The sequence below is a fragment of the Armigeres subalbatus genome, chromosome 1 (genome assembly GCF_024139115.2).
Source record: "Armigeres subalbatus isolate Guangzhou_Male chromosome 1, GZ_Asu_2, whole genome shotgun sequence".
Taxonomy (NCBI): domain Eukaryota; kingdom Metazoa; phylum Arthropoda; class Insecta; order Diptera; family Culicidae; genus Armigeres; species Armigeres subalbatus.
Genome location: NC_085139.1, coordinates 97,080,361 through 97,099,308, shown reverse-complemented (window position 1 = coordinate 97,099,308; position 18,948 = coordinate 97,080,361). Strand labels below are relative to the sequence as shown.

Here is an 18,948-nt window from a genome sequence, read left to right as displayed (position 1 = left end):
AAGGAACATTTATATTCAGACGGCAAATTCTATTGTTCTTTACCCTACCATCTTCCATCGCACATTGCGCAATTTGTTACTGGATTATTATGCTTGGTTTTTAGTGTTCTTCGAAAGTGGAAGTGCAATTCAGCGCATCATTACCGAAGTTAGCTTCAGAGTGCAGATCGAGAGAAAAATCCCACTTCGCTAGCCGACGACTCCGGAATGCAACTGAATTGAGTAAACAATAAGTTGCATAGCTTAAGGCGATTCAATTTCGCTCTGAGCGAAATGATGCAAATACTAGCACAATTAATGATGACTCAGTAAAGAGTTCTCTCTGCAAAAGTCTGATGTAATTGTGGTGCTCCTCTCCCTCGTTGAAGATTAAAGTGCTACTAATTTTAGAGAAGAACGGCAGCGATGAAAAATGGTTTTGATCATTTAGTATTTGGTTTCGATCATTTAGTTTTAGTAGAGTAAGGGCTGCATTATTGACAGTTTTGACAGTATTTTTATCACGTCAACATTGTTATAACGTTGAACGTATTTCGACCACAACAGTAAGGCCGTCTTCAGTGTCTCGTACTTGAATCGACCTGAAGAAAATGATCGCTGCCATATGTAACTGAAACAAAACATTGCAAAAGTATTCCAAGACATGTCCAAAGTAGGTTTGTTTTGTATCGAAGCTAAACCGGCCATAAAATGTCGAAATTTGGACGAAATTTTGCAAAATACGTGTTTTTCGTAAGGAAATATATTTTGGACTAAAGAGTAGCTTTTGAGAAGGGCTTATGTGTTTTTGATACAGCAATTTAAGGAAAACGGTAACTCGGAAATGGTTCGTTTTAGAGAAAAAATATCTGAGAAGAAATAGCAGGGAATCAACATGTCTACACAGAAAAAAAAGTTTTTTTTTACTTCAAAACGTATTTAAACGTATCGTAATAAAAACTTGAAATTCAAATTTGAAAATTATGTAATAAGCTTCTTACCAAGGAATGTAAAACAACAACATTGCCAATGACAACAACATTGTCCTCTCTTGTAAATGTTGGGACAAACTCAACTCGCAATAAGCGTTTGTCCCAAACTGCAACAGAATAGGACAATGATCGCCTGCCGCGTATTTTGAGAAGAAGTCGGTTTTCGATGATGTTTTTGGTTAAATAAGTATCAGTTATCATTGTTTAGACATAAACTTAACCATCTGTTTACATGATTTGTGTTTTAATTCTGAAATATACAAGTTTGTATACATGTATACATGTTTGTTGTAAATAAAACGGAACGCAACATTGTCTTTATCCTCAGCAGATGAAGACAAATAGTTATCGCTATTCTCTTTGGATGCTTGTTTTTTGCATTTTTCAGCGACAATTACATTCCAGCAACTCCTACCCATACCTCCTCGGACGCATTCTACGCGCAGCTGGAACGTGAGTACGACAGATACCCAAACAACCACGTCAAAATCATCATAGGAAATCTGAACGCTCATATTGGCCAAGAGGAGGAGTTTAGACCGACTATCGGGAAGTTCAGCGCTCACCGGCTGACGAACGAAAACGCCGCCTCCAAGAATATGGCCATTCGCAGCACCTATTTCCAACACAGCCTCCCGTATCGGTACACCTAGAAAGCGCCACTGTAGACAGTATCACAAATCGACCACGTTCTGATTGATGGACGGCACTTCTCCGACATTATCGACGTCAGGATATATCGTAGCGCTAACATCGGCTCTGACCACTATCTGGTGATGGTAAAACTGCGCCCAAAGCTATCCGTCATCAACAATGTTCGGTACTCGAGGCAGCATTGCCAGAAGAGGATGAGCTCGATGGGGCCCCTCTTGAGGACTGGTAGAATAACAGCAGCCATTAACGACGCAGCGGAGAACAACGTCGGGTATGTGGGACGAAGTCGACGGAACGATTGGTTCGTGTATAGACATATTCTGGAGGAGGAGGACGCAGCGCGGGCAGTCGCGCTGCAGAAAAATGCCCGGCAGAATGTGGAACGTTATAGACGGAAGCGGAGACAGCAGACCCACCTTTTTCAGGAGAAGCGGAGTGTGAGGAGATGGAACAACTGTGTCGTTCTCAAGAAACACGCAAGTTCTATCAGAAGCTCAACGCATCCCGCAAAGGCTTCGTGCCGCGATCCGAAATGTGCAGGGATAAGGATGGGAGCATCTTGATGGACGAACGTCTGGTGATCGAAAGGTGGAAGCAGCACTACGAGGAACAATTGAATGGCGCTGAGAGTACAGGCAGTGAAAGTCGAGGCAGCGGAGGAGATGACTACGTCAGTTTAGCGGACGATGGAAGCCAACCAACCTTGAGGGAAGTTAAGGATGCCATCAAACAGCTAAAGACCAATTAAGCAGCTGATAAGAATGGTATCGGAGCTTTGTTCATCAAGATGGGCCCGGAAAAGCTGGCCACTTGCCTGCAAAAACTGATAGTCAGAATCTGGGAAACTGAAACAGCTACCGGAGGAGTGGAAGGGGTTATATGCCACATCTAAAAAAAGGCGAGAAGCTGGAGTGTGAGAACTTTCGAGCGATCACCATTCCTAATGCCGCCTACAAAGTGATATCCCAGATCATCTTCCGTCGTCTGTCACCATTAGTGAATAAGTTCGTGGAAAGTTATCAAGCCGGATTCGTTGACGGCCGCTCGACAACGGACCAGATCTTTACTGTACGGCAAATCCTTCAAAAATTCCGTGAATACCAGGTCCCAACGCACCATCTGTTCATTGATTTCAAGGCGGCATACGACAGTATAGACCGCGTAGAGCTATGGAAAATTATGGACGAGAACAGCTTCCCTGGGAAGCTTACCAGACTGATCAAAGCAACGGTGGATGGTGTGCAAAACTGTGTGAAGATTTCGGGCGAACACTCCAGTTCAAGGTGATGGACTTTCGTGCCTGTTGTTCAACATTGCGCTAGAGGGTGTCATGCGGAGAGCCGGGTGTAACAGCCGGGGCACGATTTTTAACAGATCCAGTCAATTTATTTGTTTCGCGGATGGCATGGACATTGTCTGCCGAATATTTGCAAAGGTGGAAGAACTATACACCCGCCTGTAACGTGAAGCAACAAAAGTTGGACTGATGGTGAATGCGTCAAAGACAAAGTACATGCTTGTGGGCGGAAGCAGTGTTACGATAGACGGGGATACCTTCGAGGTGGTCGAAGAATTAGTCTACTTCGGATCTTTAGCAAGGCTGATAACAATGTTAGTCGTGAAATACGGAGGCGCATCATCTGTGGAAGTCGGGCCTACTACGGGCTCCAGAAGAAACTGCGGTCAAAAAAGATTCGCCACCGCACCAAATGTGTCATGTACAAGACGCTGATAAGACCGGTGGTCGTCCTCTACGGACATGAAACATGGACAATGCTCGAGGAGGACTTGCAAGCACTCGGAGTATTCGAGAGACGGGTGCTTAGGGCCATGCCATCTTTGGCGGCGTGCAATAAGACGGTGTGTGGCGGCGAAGAATGAACCACGAGCTCGCCCAGCTCTACGGCGAACCCAGTATCCTTCTTCATTGGCATTACACCCCCACTGGGACATTGCCGCCTCGCAGCTTAGTGTTCAATTAGCACTTCCACAGTTATTAACTGCGAGGTTTCTAAGCCAAGTTACCATTTCTGCATTCGTATATCATGAGGCTAACACGATGATACTTTTATGCCCAGGAAGTCGAGACAATTTCCAATCCGAAAATTGTCTAGACCGGCACCGGGAATCGAACCCAGCCACCCTCAGCATGGTCTGTATCCAGTATCCAGAAGGAAGCTTAAGCCGCAAGGGTACGATGAGCAGAACATGTTGCAAGAATGCCGGACAGCAACACTGCAAAGATGGCTTCCGATCCTGCAGGTACGAGACGCCGTGGAGCGCAGCGAGCGAGATGGGCAGACCAGGTGCAAAACGACTTGGCGAGCGTGGGGCGTATTCGTGGATGGAGAGATGCGGCCTCGAACCATGTATTGTGGCGGCAAATTGTTGATTCAGTGTTATCTGTTTAGATGTTTAGATGAATGAATGGGTAGGGGGAGGCGTTTTGTTACTTTCTTCCCACAAAAAAATGATGACTTTCCGCAAAAAAAATACAAAAATATATGGACGACAGTTCACAATGAGGATAGGAAGGAGGGTCCATGATGTCCTTAAATTGCTGTACTTAGTTTTTGTACAACCACTTCCTTCTCCGTAAGAAAACATATAGCATTAAACTTTCCAAATTGGTTTGCTTTGTCACGTTAATCGAATTTATGAAAAAAAAATAATACGTGATTTATGGACGATCCCTAAAGGGAGGGGGTGCTAGAAATTATATATTCATGCTTTTTCGACCATACCCAGTTAAAATTAAGTGGAAAATCACTTTAATTGAATTCCAATTGAATTTTTGACCGCTCGCTTGAAAGTAACAAATCCCCCATAGTGCAGAGACAGATCCAAAGGCGTCCCCCAATGAGGTTTCCATCTACATCCGTATGTGTGGAGTGTTTACAAAACATTCCCTTTGTTTGCTGTTAGAACTGTCAGTTTTTCTTGTTTGCTGTTAGAAAACAACAAACAAATCTGGGGCTACACTATGAAAAACTTTGCAAATTTTAGCTAGACGCATGATTTGTCTGACATATAGAATAAAATATCATGTGAAAATGAAAATTTTTAATTTGATTCAGTGTGCAACGCACTAAGGGGTAACTAGAACAAAATCCTGGCCAAAATTATATTTCGGCGTTTTCTGATAGGTTTTGCATCTATGATGTAAAAAACATAGAAACAATCAATTTTGGAGCATTTTGCCAGTGTAAATTCACCTACCAGTGATAAATTACCTTTCCTGATATGTTCAAAAATTAAACAGAATTATTATAAACTGATATAGAAGAAACAACTTCATGACAGTTCGTTTGTTGACTTGATTTTGTTTTTCATTCGCGTGGGAAACGTGAAAATTAAAAAAATCTCGCGTAACGTTTGAAAAGGGGCTATACCGAAACATTAAGTGGCTCAAAACAAATCACTAGATTTTCAGTTCCTACTTTAAACGTTTATGATATTTTTAGCAGCGAGAGCTTCCCAAAGTATACAATCAACACTACATACTCAAGCACAACATCAATTACATTGGAAACTTCGATATTGGTGAAACAAAAGTCTGTTATTGTTTATGCACCCATATGGGTGATTCTGCTTAAATATCTTGTTTACAAGAGATCACAATTCGGAAAATTTCCTGCATTGGCCCCGTTATTTATTATATTACAAGATTGCTTTATGTGATTACTTTACTCAAGAGCAAGTAGAATTCTCATTCGAAACTTAACTATTTAGCTGAACGTGGCACTTGCCTATTAAATTCTCTACTTCTTTTTATATCCATGCCTCTACTTCCCTAAATAATATCAACTATAATTAAAAACTTTTTTCAAATAGGCGTTATTGTATTTGACTAGAAATAATTTGAATTAAGCGCACAATCGCCGTTCCAAAAACCAAAGTCAAAATTTGAAAAAAAAAACCTAGATCAAGTTATATCGCGATTCATAAATATATCTGTTCTTAATGCAATCGCCAAAAGCGAATTCAATTCAATTGATATTTTGATTCTTCATGAGATTAGCTAGTGGGAAGGAGACGAGAGAAAATAGAGCTTGAGCAATGCTTTATTGTATGAGCGTTAGGCTACAAAACTGTAATAAAAAGTTTTTTTTTTAATCGGCTCCGTAACGCTCAACAGCACTTGAGCCTACTAATTGAGCTAATGAGAATAAAATAAACGGACATTGTTACTATTGCATTTTATCCCGCATAATAGCAATGCCTAGAAAAGCTGAAAAAGTAATCTGTTGAAATTTTCAGCCCATATACAGTTCAAAACAATGGCGGAAAGTATAAAAACATACTATTTTGAAGTTACTCGCAAATTTGTTGTTTGCGGACGAGTGCGGATGATCTTCAACATGCAAAAGAAAGATAAATGCCTATATTTTCATGTGTATTCAATCTCGTAGCGTAGGGAGTAATTCTACTTTTTTATTAATGAAGTTAGTCAAAAAGTGCCAAAAACTCCATGTTGTTTGTTTATGAAAAATAACTTAATGTTAAATTTCACCCATTTCAACTTATAGAGGTCCAAGGGTGGTGCATAAATAATGTTTTGGGTACTAAAAACCTAACATTATTTGCGTTGTTTATATCTGGCAGCTGTTTTAAGTGTGTTACGGGGCAAGATCTACCACGGTTACATTGCCAACTACAGGAAAATCTTGACCCAACGAATAGCTTCCTCATTATCGAACTCCGTGGTATTTATGAGGGTGTCGTTTAGTCGGTGGCCTCTCGTTAAGTAAGTACCACATCAACACTTCCTTCCTCTCCCTAGTTACGATGAAGATGAGCGTGGCCAGGAGTAGTAATCCTCATGCTTTTGTTATTTTTGTTTAAGACTGGAATCAAGGATCACTCCCCTTCTTGATTTCTGATAGCATTCTAGATAAGGATCTCAAAAGTAAAACATGAGTATCACTAGTGTCCAATCTACGAATTACACCGTAACAATGCTAATGTTAAAAATGCTATTTCTGGCAGCTGTTTTAACTGATCTTTGTCTTTCCGCACGCTAAAAAACATCAAATTAACATGATTTTTGATAGGATGTTATTGTTTATAACAAGCTATAAACGTAAAAATTTCAATGACACATATTGAAGAATATATTGAAGAATATTCTAATGAGGTTAAAATACTATTATTCTTCCATTTACTTCCACTATTAACTTTTTTATGTATCAACAAGCAGATACGTATTTCGTTTCCTACTTGGAAACTTCTTCAGTGTTTGTTATCGACTAAAGAAAAACATTGCTCATTAACTTTAAATATGGTGTGTAGTAGACATGCCCTAATTTTTACCTACAGTTCTACCTACACACCATATTTAAAGTTAATGAGCAATGTTTTTCTTCAGTCGATAACAAACACTGAAGAAGTTTTCAAGTAGGAAACGAAATACGTATCTGCTTGTTGATACATAAAAAAGTTAATAGTGGAAGTAAATGGAAGAATAATAGTATTTTAACCTTGTAGCATTTCCCCTAAGACGCTCTAAAATAATTAATCAATATTCTAATAATGTGATACCACGCAAAAATTCGAAAATGGGGTTTTTGGCCAGCCATTTGTTCTACCTACTCCATCGTGTAGTGCGGAAAAATGCTTCAGTGATAGTGTTGGTAAAATCAGCTTGGAGACCTCAATAGCTCCAATATTCGCTGAGCACGTCTTCCAATGACTGGACGAAGGTTGGTGAGGGGGCTAGGAAGCGAACCCATGGCCGTCCGCCTATATGGCGATCGTGTAATGTTTAATTGGTCGGCCATCTTGGATTCCAAAATGGCTTCAAATATCGATTTTCGAATCCAATTGATCGATCCCGACTGTTAAACGCCCATATTGCATGATTTTATTGCTAAGATCCACACGAAATAGCGATTATTGTCTTCAATTTAGGTCGCCCATCTCGAATTTCAAAATGGCGTCAAAATTTATTTTTGACCCTACGCAAGTGCTACAAACTTGAATTTGGTTCGGCCATCTTAGATTCCAAAATAGCGTCGAATAACAATTTGAAATCTATTAATCGATTTATTGTTGAGATGACTACGAAATTGCTTTAAACTTGAATTGTGGTCGACCATCTTGGATTCCAAAATGGCATCAAAAATCAATTTTTGAATTCTATTCATCGATCTCGATTGAAAGACAACCATATGCATGATTTTATTGCTGAGATCCCTATTAAATAGCCATTAATTTTGGCCCGCCATCTTGAATTTTAAAATAACGCCTAAAATTGATTTTCGAATTCTGTTCATCGATCTCTATTGAAAGACACCCATGTTGCATGGTTTCATTTTAGAGATCACTACGAAACTGTTTTAGACCGGTAGTCCTCTACGGACACGAGACCTGGACAATGCTCGGGGAGGATCAACGCGAACTTGGGAGTTTTCGAGAGGAAAGTGTTGCATACTAAGGAGCGGGACCATTTGGGCAGCACCCCCTATTCCCGTCCGCACCGTTAATAACTCGACCGCGTTCTAACCAAATGGATTGATTTTCTGTACTAACTAAATTTCGACAGAAACTAACCATGTACTAAAAACAAGTACAGTCCCTTCCCGATTTTGGCAACACGACCGGATTTGAATGTTGTCAAAATGGGGATGTTGCCAAAAACGGAAAAAAAATTCATACAAAATTTCATTTTTTTTTTGTTTGCGTGATTGAAGCTAAATACTTAGTACTACAAAGTATGTGGAGTGTGTTTGAATGCTGCACGTGCATCATAATTGACATTTTTACATTTTTGCTATATTATTCATAACTTGGAGATCGTAGTTCAAACAAAATTGAAACAAACTCAAGAATGGTAATTAAACGATATTGTAACTAATTGGCCAATTTCATAATACAAATTTAATAATAATATTTAAAATCAACAATAGCGTCGGCCACGTCCTTACAAAAATGTGTGGTGATAAAAAAAAACGTTTCTATTGTAGTCCATTGAAGTGCTGACTTCAATCTGACATCTCATATGAATGTTAGTCCCCTAAAAATGCTTGTTTTTATCATAATTCACTATATTAATCAAATAGCGATCCGACGGGTACAAGTCGGTGTGATTAAGAGTAAAGTTCTGTGCACAATTTTCGCTGATATTATGGGAAAATGAACGCAAGGCATAAGACGTTCCATTGTTTTAGAAAATGGTAATGGAAATCTGCACATTGGTCAAGCGTATCCAATGTAGTGTGAGTATGGGTTAACTACACTCGACTAACAGGTCATCGCACTCACGTTCTCTATGCACTACTTTCGTTATTATACATTTGAAAAGATGGAAGAATCCTACATCAGACTGAAGAGGGAAGCAAAGCAGATCGGACTACCCAACAAACATTGGAAGGAAAGCGTACGTACTTTGAACTCCAAAAAATATTCCGATCGAATAGAGTTCGCATCAAATAGATCCGTATCAAACAGACTCCCTCATTAAACCGGTGGCGGTAGTCCTCCTTGGGCACGAGATCTGGACAATGCTTGTGGAGGATCAACGCGCACTTGGAGTAAAAATGGATCTCTACAACGATCCGACAGGCACAAGAAGGGGAGGTGTGCAGCGATCAAGGTGGATCGGTCGTACGGAAGACGATTTATGGACCCTTCGTAGACTGCATGACTGGTGACGTACAGCAGTGGACGGAGACAACTGTTATGTACCGCAGAGGCCCCTCCGACCTTAGACTGAATAAATAATAATAAAACTACATGTGACGCATCACTCGCCTATCGAAGCAGCTTAAATTACACCAACGATCTCATGGGAACTTCACGGTAGGTACTCCACTTCTGATACTTCGCCATCACAAACAGAACACTCGAGAGCAGGCATTGGAAATGTGAGTGAGCATTGATCTATTGCAATCATAGCATCCATAGCCAATGAGTGAACCGCTCGCTCAGATAGATGCCAAACAGCGAGTAGGAGCGCTCGTTGCTGTGATAAACAATGAGCAACACCTTCTAACAAATCAAGCTATGGTGAGGTATCCATGTTAGCGACGGTTTTCGTATAAGTACCTCGCTCTTCTTTTAAGGTGATAAGATAGGCGAGAGAAAGTATCAACGCCTCCCATTCAGTGTGCTAGAGTTCCAGACTAATAGAGGTCTTCATTTTTAGAATGATTGAATGGCTTCTTCTATCAGCACACCGTAACGACACTCATTATTGTGTTACCAAGTGATTCGCTTCACTCAATAGGCTTCCATTGATGAGCGTTGAAGATCAATCAACGGTAAATCATCGAACGTCCAATTTCAAAGATCATAGGAAGCTCATAACTTGCCCAGCGGAAGAGCATCAAGTTGGCTTAGATTATCCCGATTTTTTCTCATAATCTGTTTTTTTTTTCAATGCCTGCCAATCAATGCCTTACATGTTACCAAACTCTCACCATTACACTGTTGAACTGTTGGCAAACATACTGGAATCAAAAGGCTCGTTATGCAATTGACACATCAGGACACTAGAAAAGCCAACAGAGTTCTGATATTAATCGCTAGACAAATTTGTGTCAATTTTGAACAATAAGATTCTTTGAAATAAAACGTTTTCTTATTATCTATACGGGAATGCAAGCAGAAAGCCGGATAAAATGATAAAATGACAGTTTCTCGGCTGATACCAGAAAAGAGGCGCATAATGAGCAAAACGACTTGATGGCTATATAGCGCATTAGCTCTAAAAAGTAATAAAAAAATATTTTCGAGGTTGTTGCCAAAATCGGGAAGAAAATGTTGCCAAAAACGGGTGTTGCCAAAATCGGGGGTAGACAAAAACGGGTGTTGCCAAAATCAGGATGGGACTGTAATTTGGTTGTAATGCGCTCGAGTAATGAACGTTGTGGACGGGAATTGAGGGTGCTGCCCAAATAGTTTTCTACCCTATATTGAGTTCAGTGCGTGTTTTCTCTTGTTTCATTGCGCGGCCGGAGTAGCCCTCGAACAAGTAAGTGCAGTGGGTGTTTTAGTCGTCGGGAAAGAAATAAAATATCTATATTGTGTTCGGTGGCTCATGCGCATGTCGTGCGCGGTCGAAAAAAAAAAATGACAAAACTAGAGGGTTGGATCAAATATACGACCGCAAATAGAACGTAGAATTACGTATAGTGCGATAGTGAATGCAAAATTTGATCATCAACATTTTATGCATGTTTATGCCAGATGGCTAATAGCCAAAATGTAGGCAATTTAATGTTAAAGTGCAATTTTAATATTGGTTGGCAAAATTGAATTTTTCAATAGTTAAATGCATTAAATCAATTGTTTACAATAGTTGTATAGAATCTTAGAGATCTTACTGATCGATTCATACCAGAATCTCCGGAATCCGTTGAAAAACGGCTGAATTATTGGCTCATCCTTCCTGACCTGTTTTCGTGACGGTCCTAAATTTGAAACTTTGGAACGACCCCCCTGTCTTACCGAAAGACGTAATTCTGCGTCAAAAAAGCGCGTTCTTCGATAGTTTGCTGTAGCCATCGAGCAAGTGAGTACAGAGAGTTCAGTGCGTGTTTTCTCTTGTTCCGGACAGCAGAACAATCGCGCGATCTGTCGAAATATTGTGTTCTGCATTGTTCGACTGGTAATAAATTTAATCAGTTCAGTGCGTGTTTTTTCGGAGCAGCTATCAAGCAAGCGTTGTGCAGTGCATGTTTTAGTCGTCGCGAAGTAGTTAAGATATCGAATCAGTCTTCGGGAAAATACGCAAGACACGTGTTGCTTTTCCGTTTTTGTATCATCATGAATATGGCGTCGTTTAAATGAAATAATTAGTCGCTTACCAAGGCGATTTCCAAAGAAAATCCTTCTCAACTAACATACTATTCCTTTCCGGCAGGGGCGACTCGTCCATACGTTCTACCTGTTCATGGAACAGGTAACCATTTTTAGGTCAGAAGTAAGAAATTAATGTAGGTATTGGTAATTAATTATAAAATATAAATAATTTACTCAGTAATTTTTTTAAACAAAGCTTAACGTAATATTTCCAATGATTTTAATATCTAAACATCTAAAGAAACAAAATATTTCGTAGCCAGATCAAGTTAACGCCACATGCTTGGCGTACAGTCAAATTGCAGCTAAATGTGTGTTTCTCTGAAAAACCACACCCCATCACATAGAAAGCTTTTGCCAGTCGTACGATCTATAATGAAGAACCAACATCAGCGCTGCCAGAAGTCAAATTTAAAGTTTTGCGCCATGACAAATGATTTGAAATAATTTCCTCCTCCGCGCGCAGAGAACCAGCGTGAGCGTTGAAAGCTTTCTCTGTTTTCTCACATCATCCTCTTTCGCATGCGAAGCAAGAACGTTTAGATGCAAGTTCTGCTATGCGCGCAGGAGTCAAACCCGTTCGACGCGATGCGAGAACAATCAACGACGCGACGCACCTTCGGTTAGACTCGATCGTAGTGTCGGGCTGTGCTTTGCCGAAAGGCGCACCGCGCACGCTTTCGCGCCGATGATTGGAAACAGTTTGTTTTTCTTTTTTCTCGTGATGAATATGCAATGCATCAAGAACAATATTAAATTAATGTTTGCGTTTTCAAAAGAGATATTAAGGCTCTATAAACCGTAATCAATCCGATAATGACGATGATTTATTCAAATCCGCACTAATACTAATGCACTTTTGAATGAAATTAAATATTTTGGGGCTTTTTACCGACTTACCCTTCATCATAATATATTCATGGCATTTCCATATTAATTTTTCACTTATTGAAACTAGTAATTACTAAGGAATTGCTGGAAAAACACTGAAAACTGCCTTTTTCCTAGGCCGACATTCGTATGTTCATCGAACGCATACTAACGTTCGAACGTTCGGATCAAACACATACACACCCACTTGATTTTTCACTTAATTTTTTCCCACTGTTTTCGTGATTTTATCACTCCTAAAAACTAATCACTAACTTAGTTTCACATTTTTCTTTAATCCTGGACACCAATTAATTCACTTCACGTCCAAAAACTGTCAAAAACTGCTTTCCAAAAATCGAAGTGAGCGACAAATTTGACGACCGTATTGTGAATGTAATAAAATGCGGAAGACTCAAATTCACTAGCGCAATAAGTGAAATGGTGAGTACAAAATCTACGCGATGCAACTTCATTCAATCCGAACAATACAACGTATACGCCAGCCAACACGCAAACAAAGGTGTGTATACACATGAAAATGATCATCTCTTCACCGTTGCCAGATTTATTTATTGGAAAAAATCATTGTTGTTTGTCGGATTGAACAAATAAACCAGAAATAAATATTTAAACATGTTATGTAAGCTTCTGTTACATTCCAAGTGGTGTATAAATTTTTTTAAACCGATAAATATCCATATATTTGATACACCGTGAACATGTGTTATGATATAAAATAAACATTTCGTCAAGTCTGGCAACATTATGTGTCAGCTGGCATATTTTACCACCCCATTTCCACCCACCCCAATTGTAAACAAAATTTATTTATCACTGCTGCACTTTTTTGGGCCAATTGCATCACTATTACAAACAAGCGATACAGTCATTAATTTTCAAAACATTGTGATGGAATCTTGAGCCTTAAATAATGCTTTTTTACGAATACTCAAAATCAATCAACATAGAGACAAAGGTATAGTTTTCACTAAATTTGAAAAATTAAATATCTGGAACACATTTCAGCTTCTAAATGTGACTCATTGGTCGTCACAATCTGGGGTCGCATCAAACAATAATTGTATAATTATATACTTATTATATACTATAATTATTATACTAATAGTGGTTAATAACATTTCTTTCACAGCAACAAAATATGTGAGAGTTTAAATATTAGCGGCAATGGGACCCGTGTACCCTGAATGGTGGAATGAGCCAATATGAAAGATCTCTATTCTGAGCAATATCCAGTTATTGCCCAACTGTTACCAAGTTAGATTTTAGACGATTTCCGAGTCTAAAATTTTAAGTGCATCTAAATTTAAAACATTTTTGTAACAAAAGAGAAAAATAAGTCATTTACTGTTTTGTAAATCTTTTCTATTTAAATTGTTTTTTTCTAATATTTGGTTAAGTTGTACAAGAAAAGGTTATAATATTAGATTAAATGCCCAACTTCCATGCGAAACCACTCAGCTTGATAATTTTTTTTATCAACATGGTAGAACAGGTGTAGCAAAAGTCCACGAGACGCCACTGCTTTCCGGTGCGCTCATGGAGATGCAGAGGATTCCTCGGTCTCTTGTAGCAATGAGTGTCGAACTAATTTTCCTTCCCCTTATCCTAATTGACTATGAGGACGTCGCAGGTATCGTTATTGGTCTTAAATTAAAGAAACTCCGAAGCATGTACAGTGAGAATAGCTTTCTAGTCCCGAAAAAACTATTCAATTGGTGAGCTGTGCATTATTTGTTGTTCCGCGGCGAATCACAACTAGCAACTACGATAGGTACGGTCAATCAAGCTAAGCTAAGGAAAGTGTTGCATACTATATTTAGCGGGGTGCAGATGGAAGACAGTACATGGAAGAGGCGAATGAACCACGAGTTGCATCAGCTGTTGGGAGAACCATCCATCGTTCACACCGCGAAAATCGGAGGACTACGATGGGCTGGCTATGTGCCCGGAATGTCGGACAATAAGCTGCGGGAAAATGGTTCTGAACAACGATCGGACAGGAACGAGAAGGCGAGGAGCACAGCGAGCAAGGTGGATCCATCAAATGGAAGACGATTTGCAAACTCATCGTACTGCCGTAATCTGGCAAAGTGACGTGTACGCCATTTTCCAAAAATGGTGTTAACGAGTAGTATTCATCGTACTATTTAACAGAAAAATGGAAAACATGTTTGTTGTAAAATGGCGCATTCGTCACTTTTTCAGATTACGGCAGCGTAGACTACATGGTTGGCGATGCGCAGCCATCATAGACCGAGTTGAATGGGGAAGACTTTTATTTTATTTACTGCACAGGCCACTCCGGCCTTAGTCTGAGAAATAAATAATAATATTAGCGGTATTCGATAATCCACCAACCTTTCATGGACTGATAAAGCATGCACCACCCGAGCTAAGATTAGGTAAATTTGCCGAACATTCGGTCGAAACTTTGATAATAAGAGATTGTGCGCCATTATTGTTGTTTTTGACTACTTGGCGTTATAACCAAAAGTAAGCAAGACGTCTGGTGGAATAATTTTGGTTAGAGCTTCAATATATGAAGATATACAATGATTAATGTGCTCAACTACATCATACTAGGCTAAGGTTTGAGCCACATACTCTATCTGTAAGAGCTTCTTCATCCCCAACTACCAATACACACCCATCATCCATGCTGTACCCATTTTACTTACCTATTGCCCCAATCAATCTTGGAGGTCACTTTCGTCTGCAGATCATACGTCTGATCTTGGGTCAGGGTGGCACTCAGCAGCTCCCGTCGACACTCCAGCAGTGTCAGCATTCCCTTCCGAATCGAGGTGAATTTGTATTCTTCTCGTTCCTAGCAGAAACGGAGGTGAATGAAAGTAATACTGATCAGTGATAATCGTACAGTTATTGGCAGTTTAATATTCTGTCACCATTCTCATAACTGTCCCATGACGGTTTCAAGTGATAGAGAAATAGCAACGAAAAACTCGAGTTGGAAAGATTTAAATTTAGATTCGTTATGACAAAAGTCAATAGTAATTGGACATGGCACTCTTATGCAAATAAAGCCAGTAGCGCACAGGAACGATTAAAATGGTTATCAATCAATCAAACTATCAATCAACATGCACACAAGACACTCCTTAGCAGTGCGTGGTGCTCACATCATTATCAACGTTTGTGGAGCGTAGTTCATAAATAACGTAACGCAACACAAGTAAATTCCAGGAGAAGTACACATCCATACAAAAGCTCTTTAAATAACTTACAACTTTTAATATTACGTAATTTGAGGATGACGCTCAATGACAGGCTGTTAGATGATTCAATATCTGTCGCTATTAGCATACAATTTTGAACAACAATCGCTTAGAACCCCGCACGGGCGCGCGCGTGCCAAACAAGGCTGTCCACCACAGGAAACCGACCAACAACAACCTGCCGAGCATACTTTTAACGATACTCACCACAAACAGTTTCTTCCATATCTCGGACCATTCGCGGAGCACCAGTGTGCACTCGCCAACCACGGGGTCCACCTTGGCGAGGTCTTTCAGGTGGATGTACGTTTTGGGGAAGAGGCCCACCCGGCGGGGCTTCCGGGGACATGTGCCACGAAACCAGTGTGTCGTTTCTTCCAATATTTCGACGCAATCGCCGACGTCCAGGGCCAAGCCGTGTGTGACATTGCCGTGCCAGTTGTGGATTGCTGCAACAGAGGATGGGAGAAAACGTTAAAAATAAAAACACCTACCAAAAATTAAAAAAAAATCCATGTGACATAAGAAATTGTTAATAAAGAAATCAGGCTAGAAACAACAAATCTCGCGTGATTTTTGAAAACGTCGTAAGTCCAAATGAGATACTCTCTTTCATTACGCTCTCTTTCACTTATATCTAAGCTAGTTATGCATTTAATGCCATATTTTCCCATCAACACGCTAGAAAAAGCACTTTTCTTCAGTTCTTTGTTAAAAAATCCGATGTAAATGTTAATATGGCTTCGTAATAATCGAAAGAGAAAGTAAACAAAGAGAGCCTCTCTTTTGGACTTACGACGTTTTCAAAATCACGCGAGAAATGAATATAACATTTCCGTAAAAAATGCAAAATTTTCAAAAACAATAAAGAGTTTTCCAAGTAACAAAAATAGAAGGTACCCCGAAACAAGGTAAAATACAGGATAAATGGGTACTATATGGCTGCCGATGAATCGATTAGAGTTTTTGATGGTAACAATGTTCTAGAAAGATGAGGTAGAACTATCAACGAATTCACCCGACAAAATATTTGGAATCGAAACCATTTGAGGTACCATCCTAAAGCTATTGTTTGATCATTACTTTAAACTACCGGGAGAAACTATTACTTTTATTTGATTTCAATGAATTTCCAACAAAACATTCAAAACAAACAAAACAAATATATAATTTATATGGAAAGTGAACATTCTGAGCAATTAAAGAATTTTGTGACATGGACAACGATTTAGAAGTTTTAATTAAAGCCAAAATCTGCAATTTTCACCTGCCCTTGAGTTTTAACATACATACATTGAGTTTTAACATTGAACTGTATTTAGATTGTTGTCTAGTGAAAAATAACTTCAACGCTCATATATCATATGTATCTGAATCAGATGCAGTTTGATATCGTTGTTAAAAAGAATTGTTCTTCTTCTTCTTCTTATTGGCATTAAATCCCCATACTAGGACAGAGCCGCCTCGCAGCTTAGTGTTCATTAAGCACTTCTACAGTTATTAACTGCGAGGTTTCTAAGCCAGGTTACCATTTTTGCATTCGTATATCATGAGGCTAGCACGATGATACTTTTATGCCCAGTGAAGTCGAGACAATTTTCAATATTTTCAAACTTCGCATTATTTCGATTTAAAGATTTTCAGATAAATAAAGTACTTTAACACATAAATTGGCAATTTCGTTTTGCCTTTCTCGTACAACAAAGTTGTACCGAAAGGCTATAGGACTACTTCATAAAACAACTTTTGATAGAAGGCCCGGAGACCCATATTGTTATATACCGATCGACTCAGTTCGACGAATCGAGGTGATGTCTGTATGTGCGTATGTATGTGTTTTTTTTTTCTTCCTAAGCAATGGAGGTCCCCCTGCTCAACAGACATCCTGGGTTGTCCAGGAAGTGTGGGTTTAGGGATCACCTCCAACAGCAAACGAGGGAGGCAGGACTACATCCCCGACCCGCTAAACCGTTTCCATTGCCGCCAAGCCCATAGTCCCTTCGGTACAACCAGAAAGTAATGCTTCAAAGGGGGGCCAGTGCACAACGCACCCTCGAGGTTAGCTGCGTGTCCTTGCAGCACCGAACATCGTAACTCGCCTTTTTTGGAAGAACACCATGGTATCGTGTCCTCGGAAGGTGGGAAGGGTCGACTTCGCGCCTGCTTCCCTCTGCACGACTGGTATCAAGAATGATGATGCCGCGTGCACCCCAAATTTACCTTTCTGCGATAGGGCCTATTCGCCAGCACACAGAGGGACTTGCCGACGCGGTGCCTGCGCCTGCCCCAGCCTTGACGAGGACCCCTTTCCGTCCTCGGGCTCGGAACCCGCCCGGTTGACCGACGCCGCGAAAGCGACGATACCATGTTGTTCTTCGCGCGGCCACTTGCTTAGCTTAGCTTAGCTTAGACTGACTGTACATATCAATGGTTGCTACTCCATGATTGAACCGAACTGGTGCAAATTGCACTACGATCCAAGTAAATAGTGGTTGGGATTTACCAACTATTCTCGAAGTGCACGTTTCAGCAGCTCGCAAATATTGATCAATAACGGCGCCGGCCAAGTCCTTACAGTCAGTTGGAAAAGGGAGGGAATGTGAGTGTGTGGTAATTGTTGCTACTAGAGACCGAGAATACCTCTGCATCTCCACATTTACCACGGGAAGGAAGTAGTGTTAGTTGGGTGGGGTAATCAGTAACATAGATCGGGATTCACCATGGAAAGTGATGTGACCTATGAAACACAGCAGTATTAGCATTTCCTTAATTTGTTCAATTGTTCATTCTTCGCGAGAATAAACAATCAATCGCTCAAAGTGAGCGATTGTTCATTTGAATTTCGGATTAGGCGCCCGCGTTATCATTTCATTAACGTAAGAAAAGTAAAAAGAAACAGGGATTGAAAATAATTGATAGTAATCGGAAAGCTAATGTTATTCAGCAACCCTTATTTTATCTCTATTTGACGTTAAGTAAGAATGTAAATTTACGTTCATTTTACATGTCGTTTATTTTGCATAACTTTCGCGCGCGCGTGTCTGTCACTTGCCTTGACCAGTATACCGTAATCAGGATCTCACTGGTATTAATCCTGATGTGCCGGTTGGCACTCGTGTTGGGCTTGTGCGCTTTGAGCGGCACACGATCGCTTCCCAGTCTACATAAAATCGCACATGGTGCAATACAAGATGCTAAATTGGAGACGATATACATACATGTTGTGTGGAAAAGTACCTCTATCGCCTGCACTTCAGCATCCTACACGACACCATATACGTTCATGTGTTGACTGGGTTTGATAGGGCCTGCTTATGGACACATGCAGCTTTTTGGAGAGGTTTAACAGAGCTCCCTGCTCAACCCCACTAGATCTTAGGCAGGCCCCC

At 40.1% G+C, this 18,948-nt stretch overlaps 1 protein-coding gene across 2 annotated transcripts in view; it reads right to left on the bottom strand.

Moving 5' to 3' along the window:
• Positions 1 to 18,948, bottom strand: part of LOC134203386 (dedicator of cytokinesis protein 3) — a 266,225-nt gene that overhangs the window by 188,692 nt on the left and 58,585 nt on the right. For both annotated transcript variants that reach the window (XM_062678260.1, XM_062678267.1), the window contains exons 2-3: positions 15,767 to 16,008; positions 15,002 to 15,150 (exon numbers count right to left, since the gene is read on the bottom strand). In XM_062678260.1, coding sequence (XP_062534244.1) covers positions 15,002 to 15,150; positions 15,767 to 16,008 — 391 coding nt within the window. The remainder of the gene's footprint in view (positions 1 to 15,001; positions 15,151 to 15,766; positions 16,009 to 18,948) is intronic.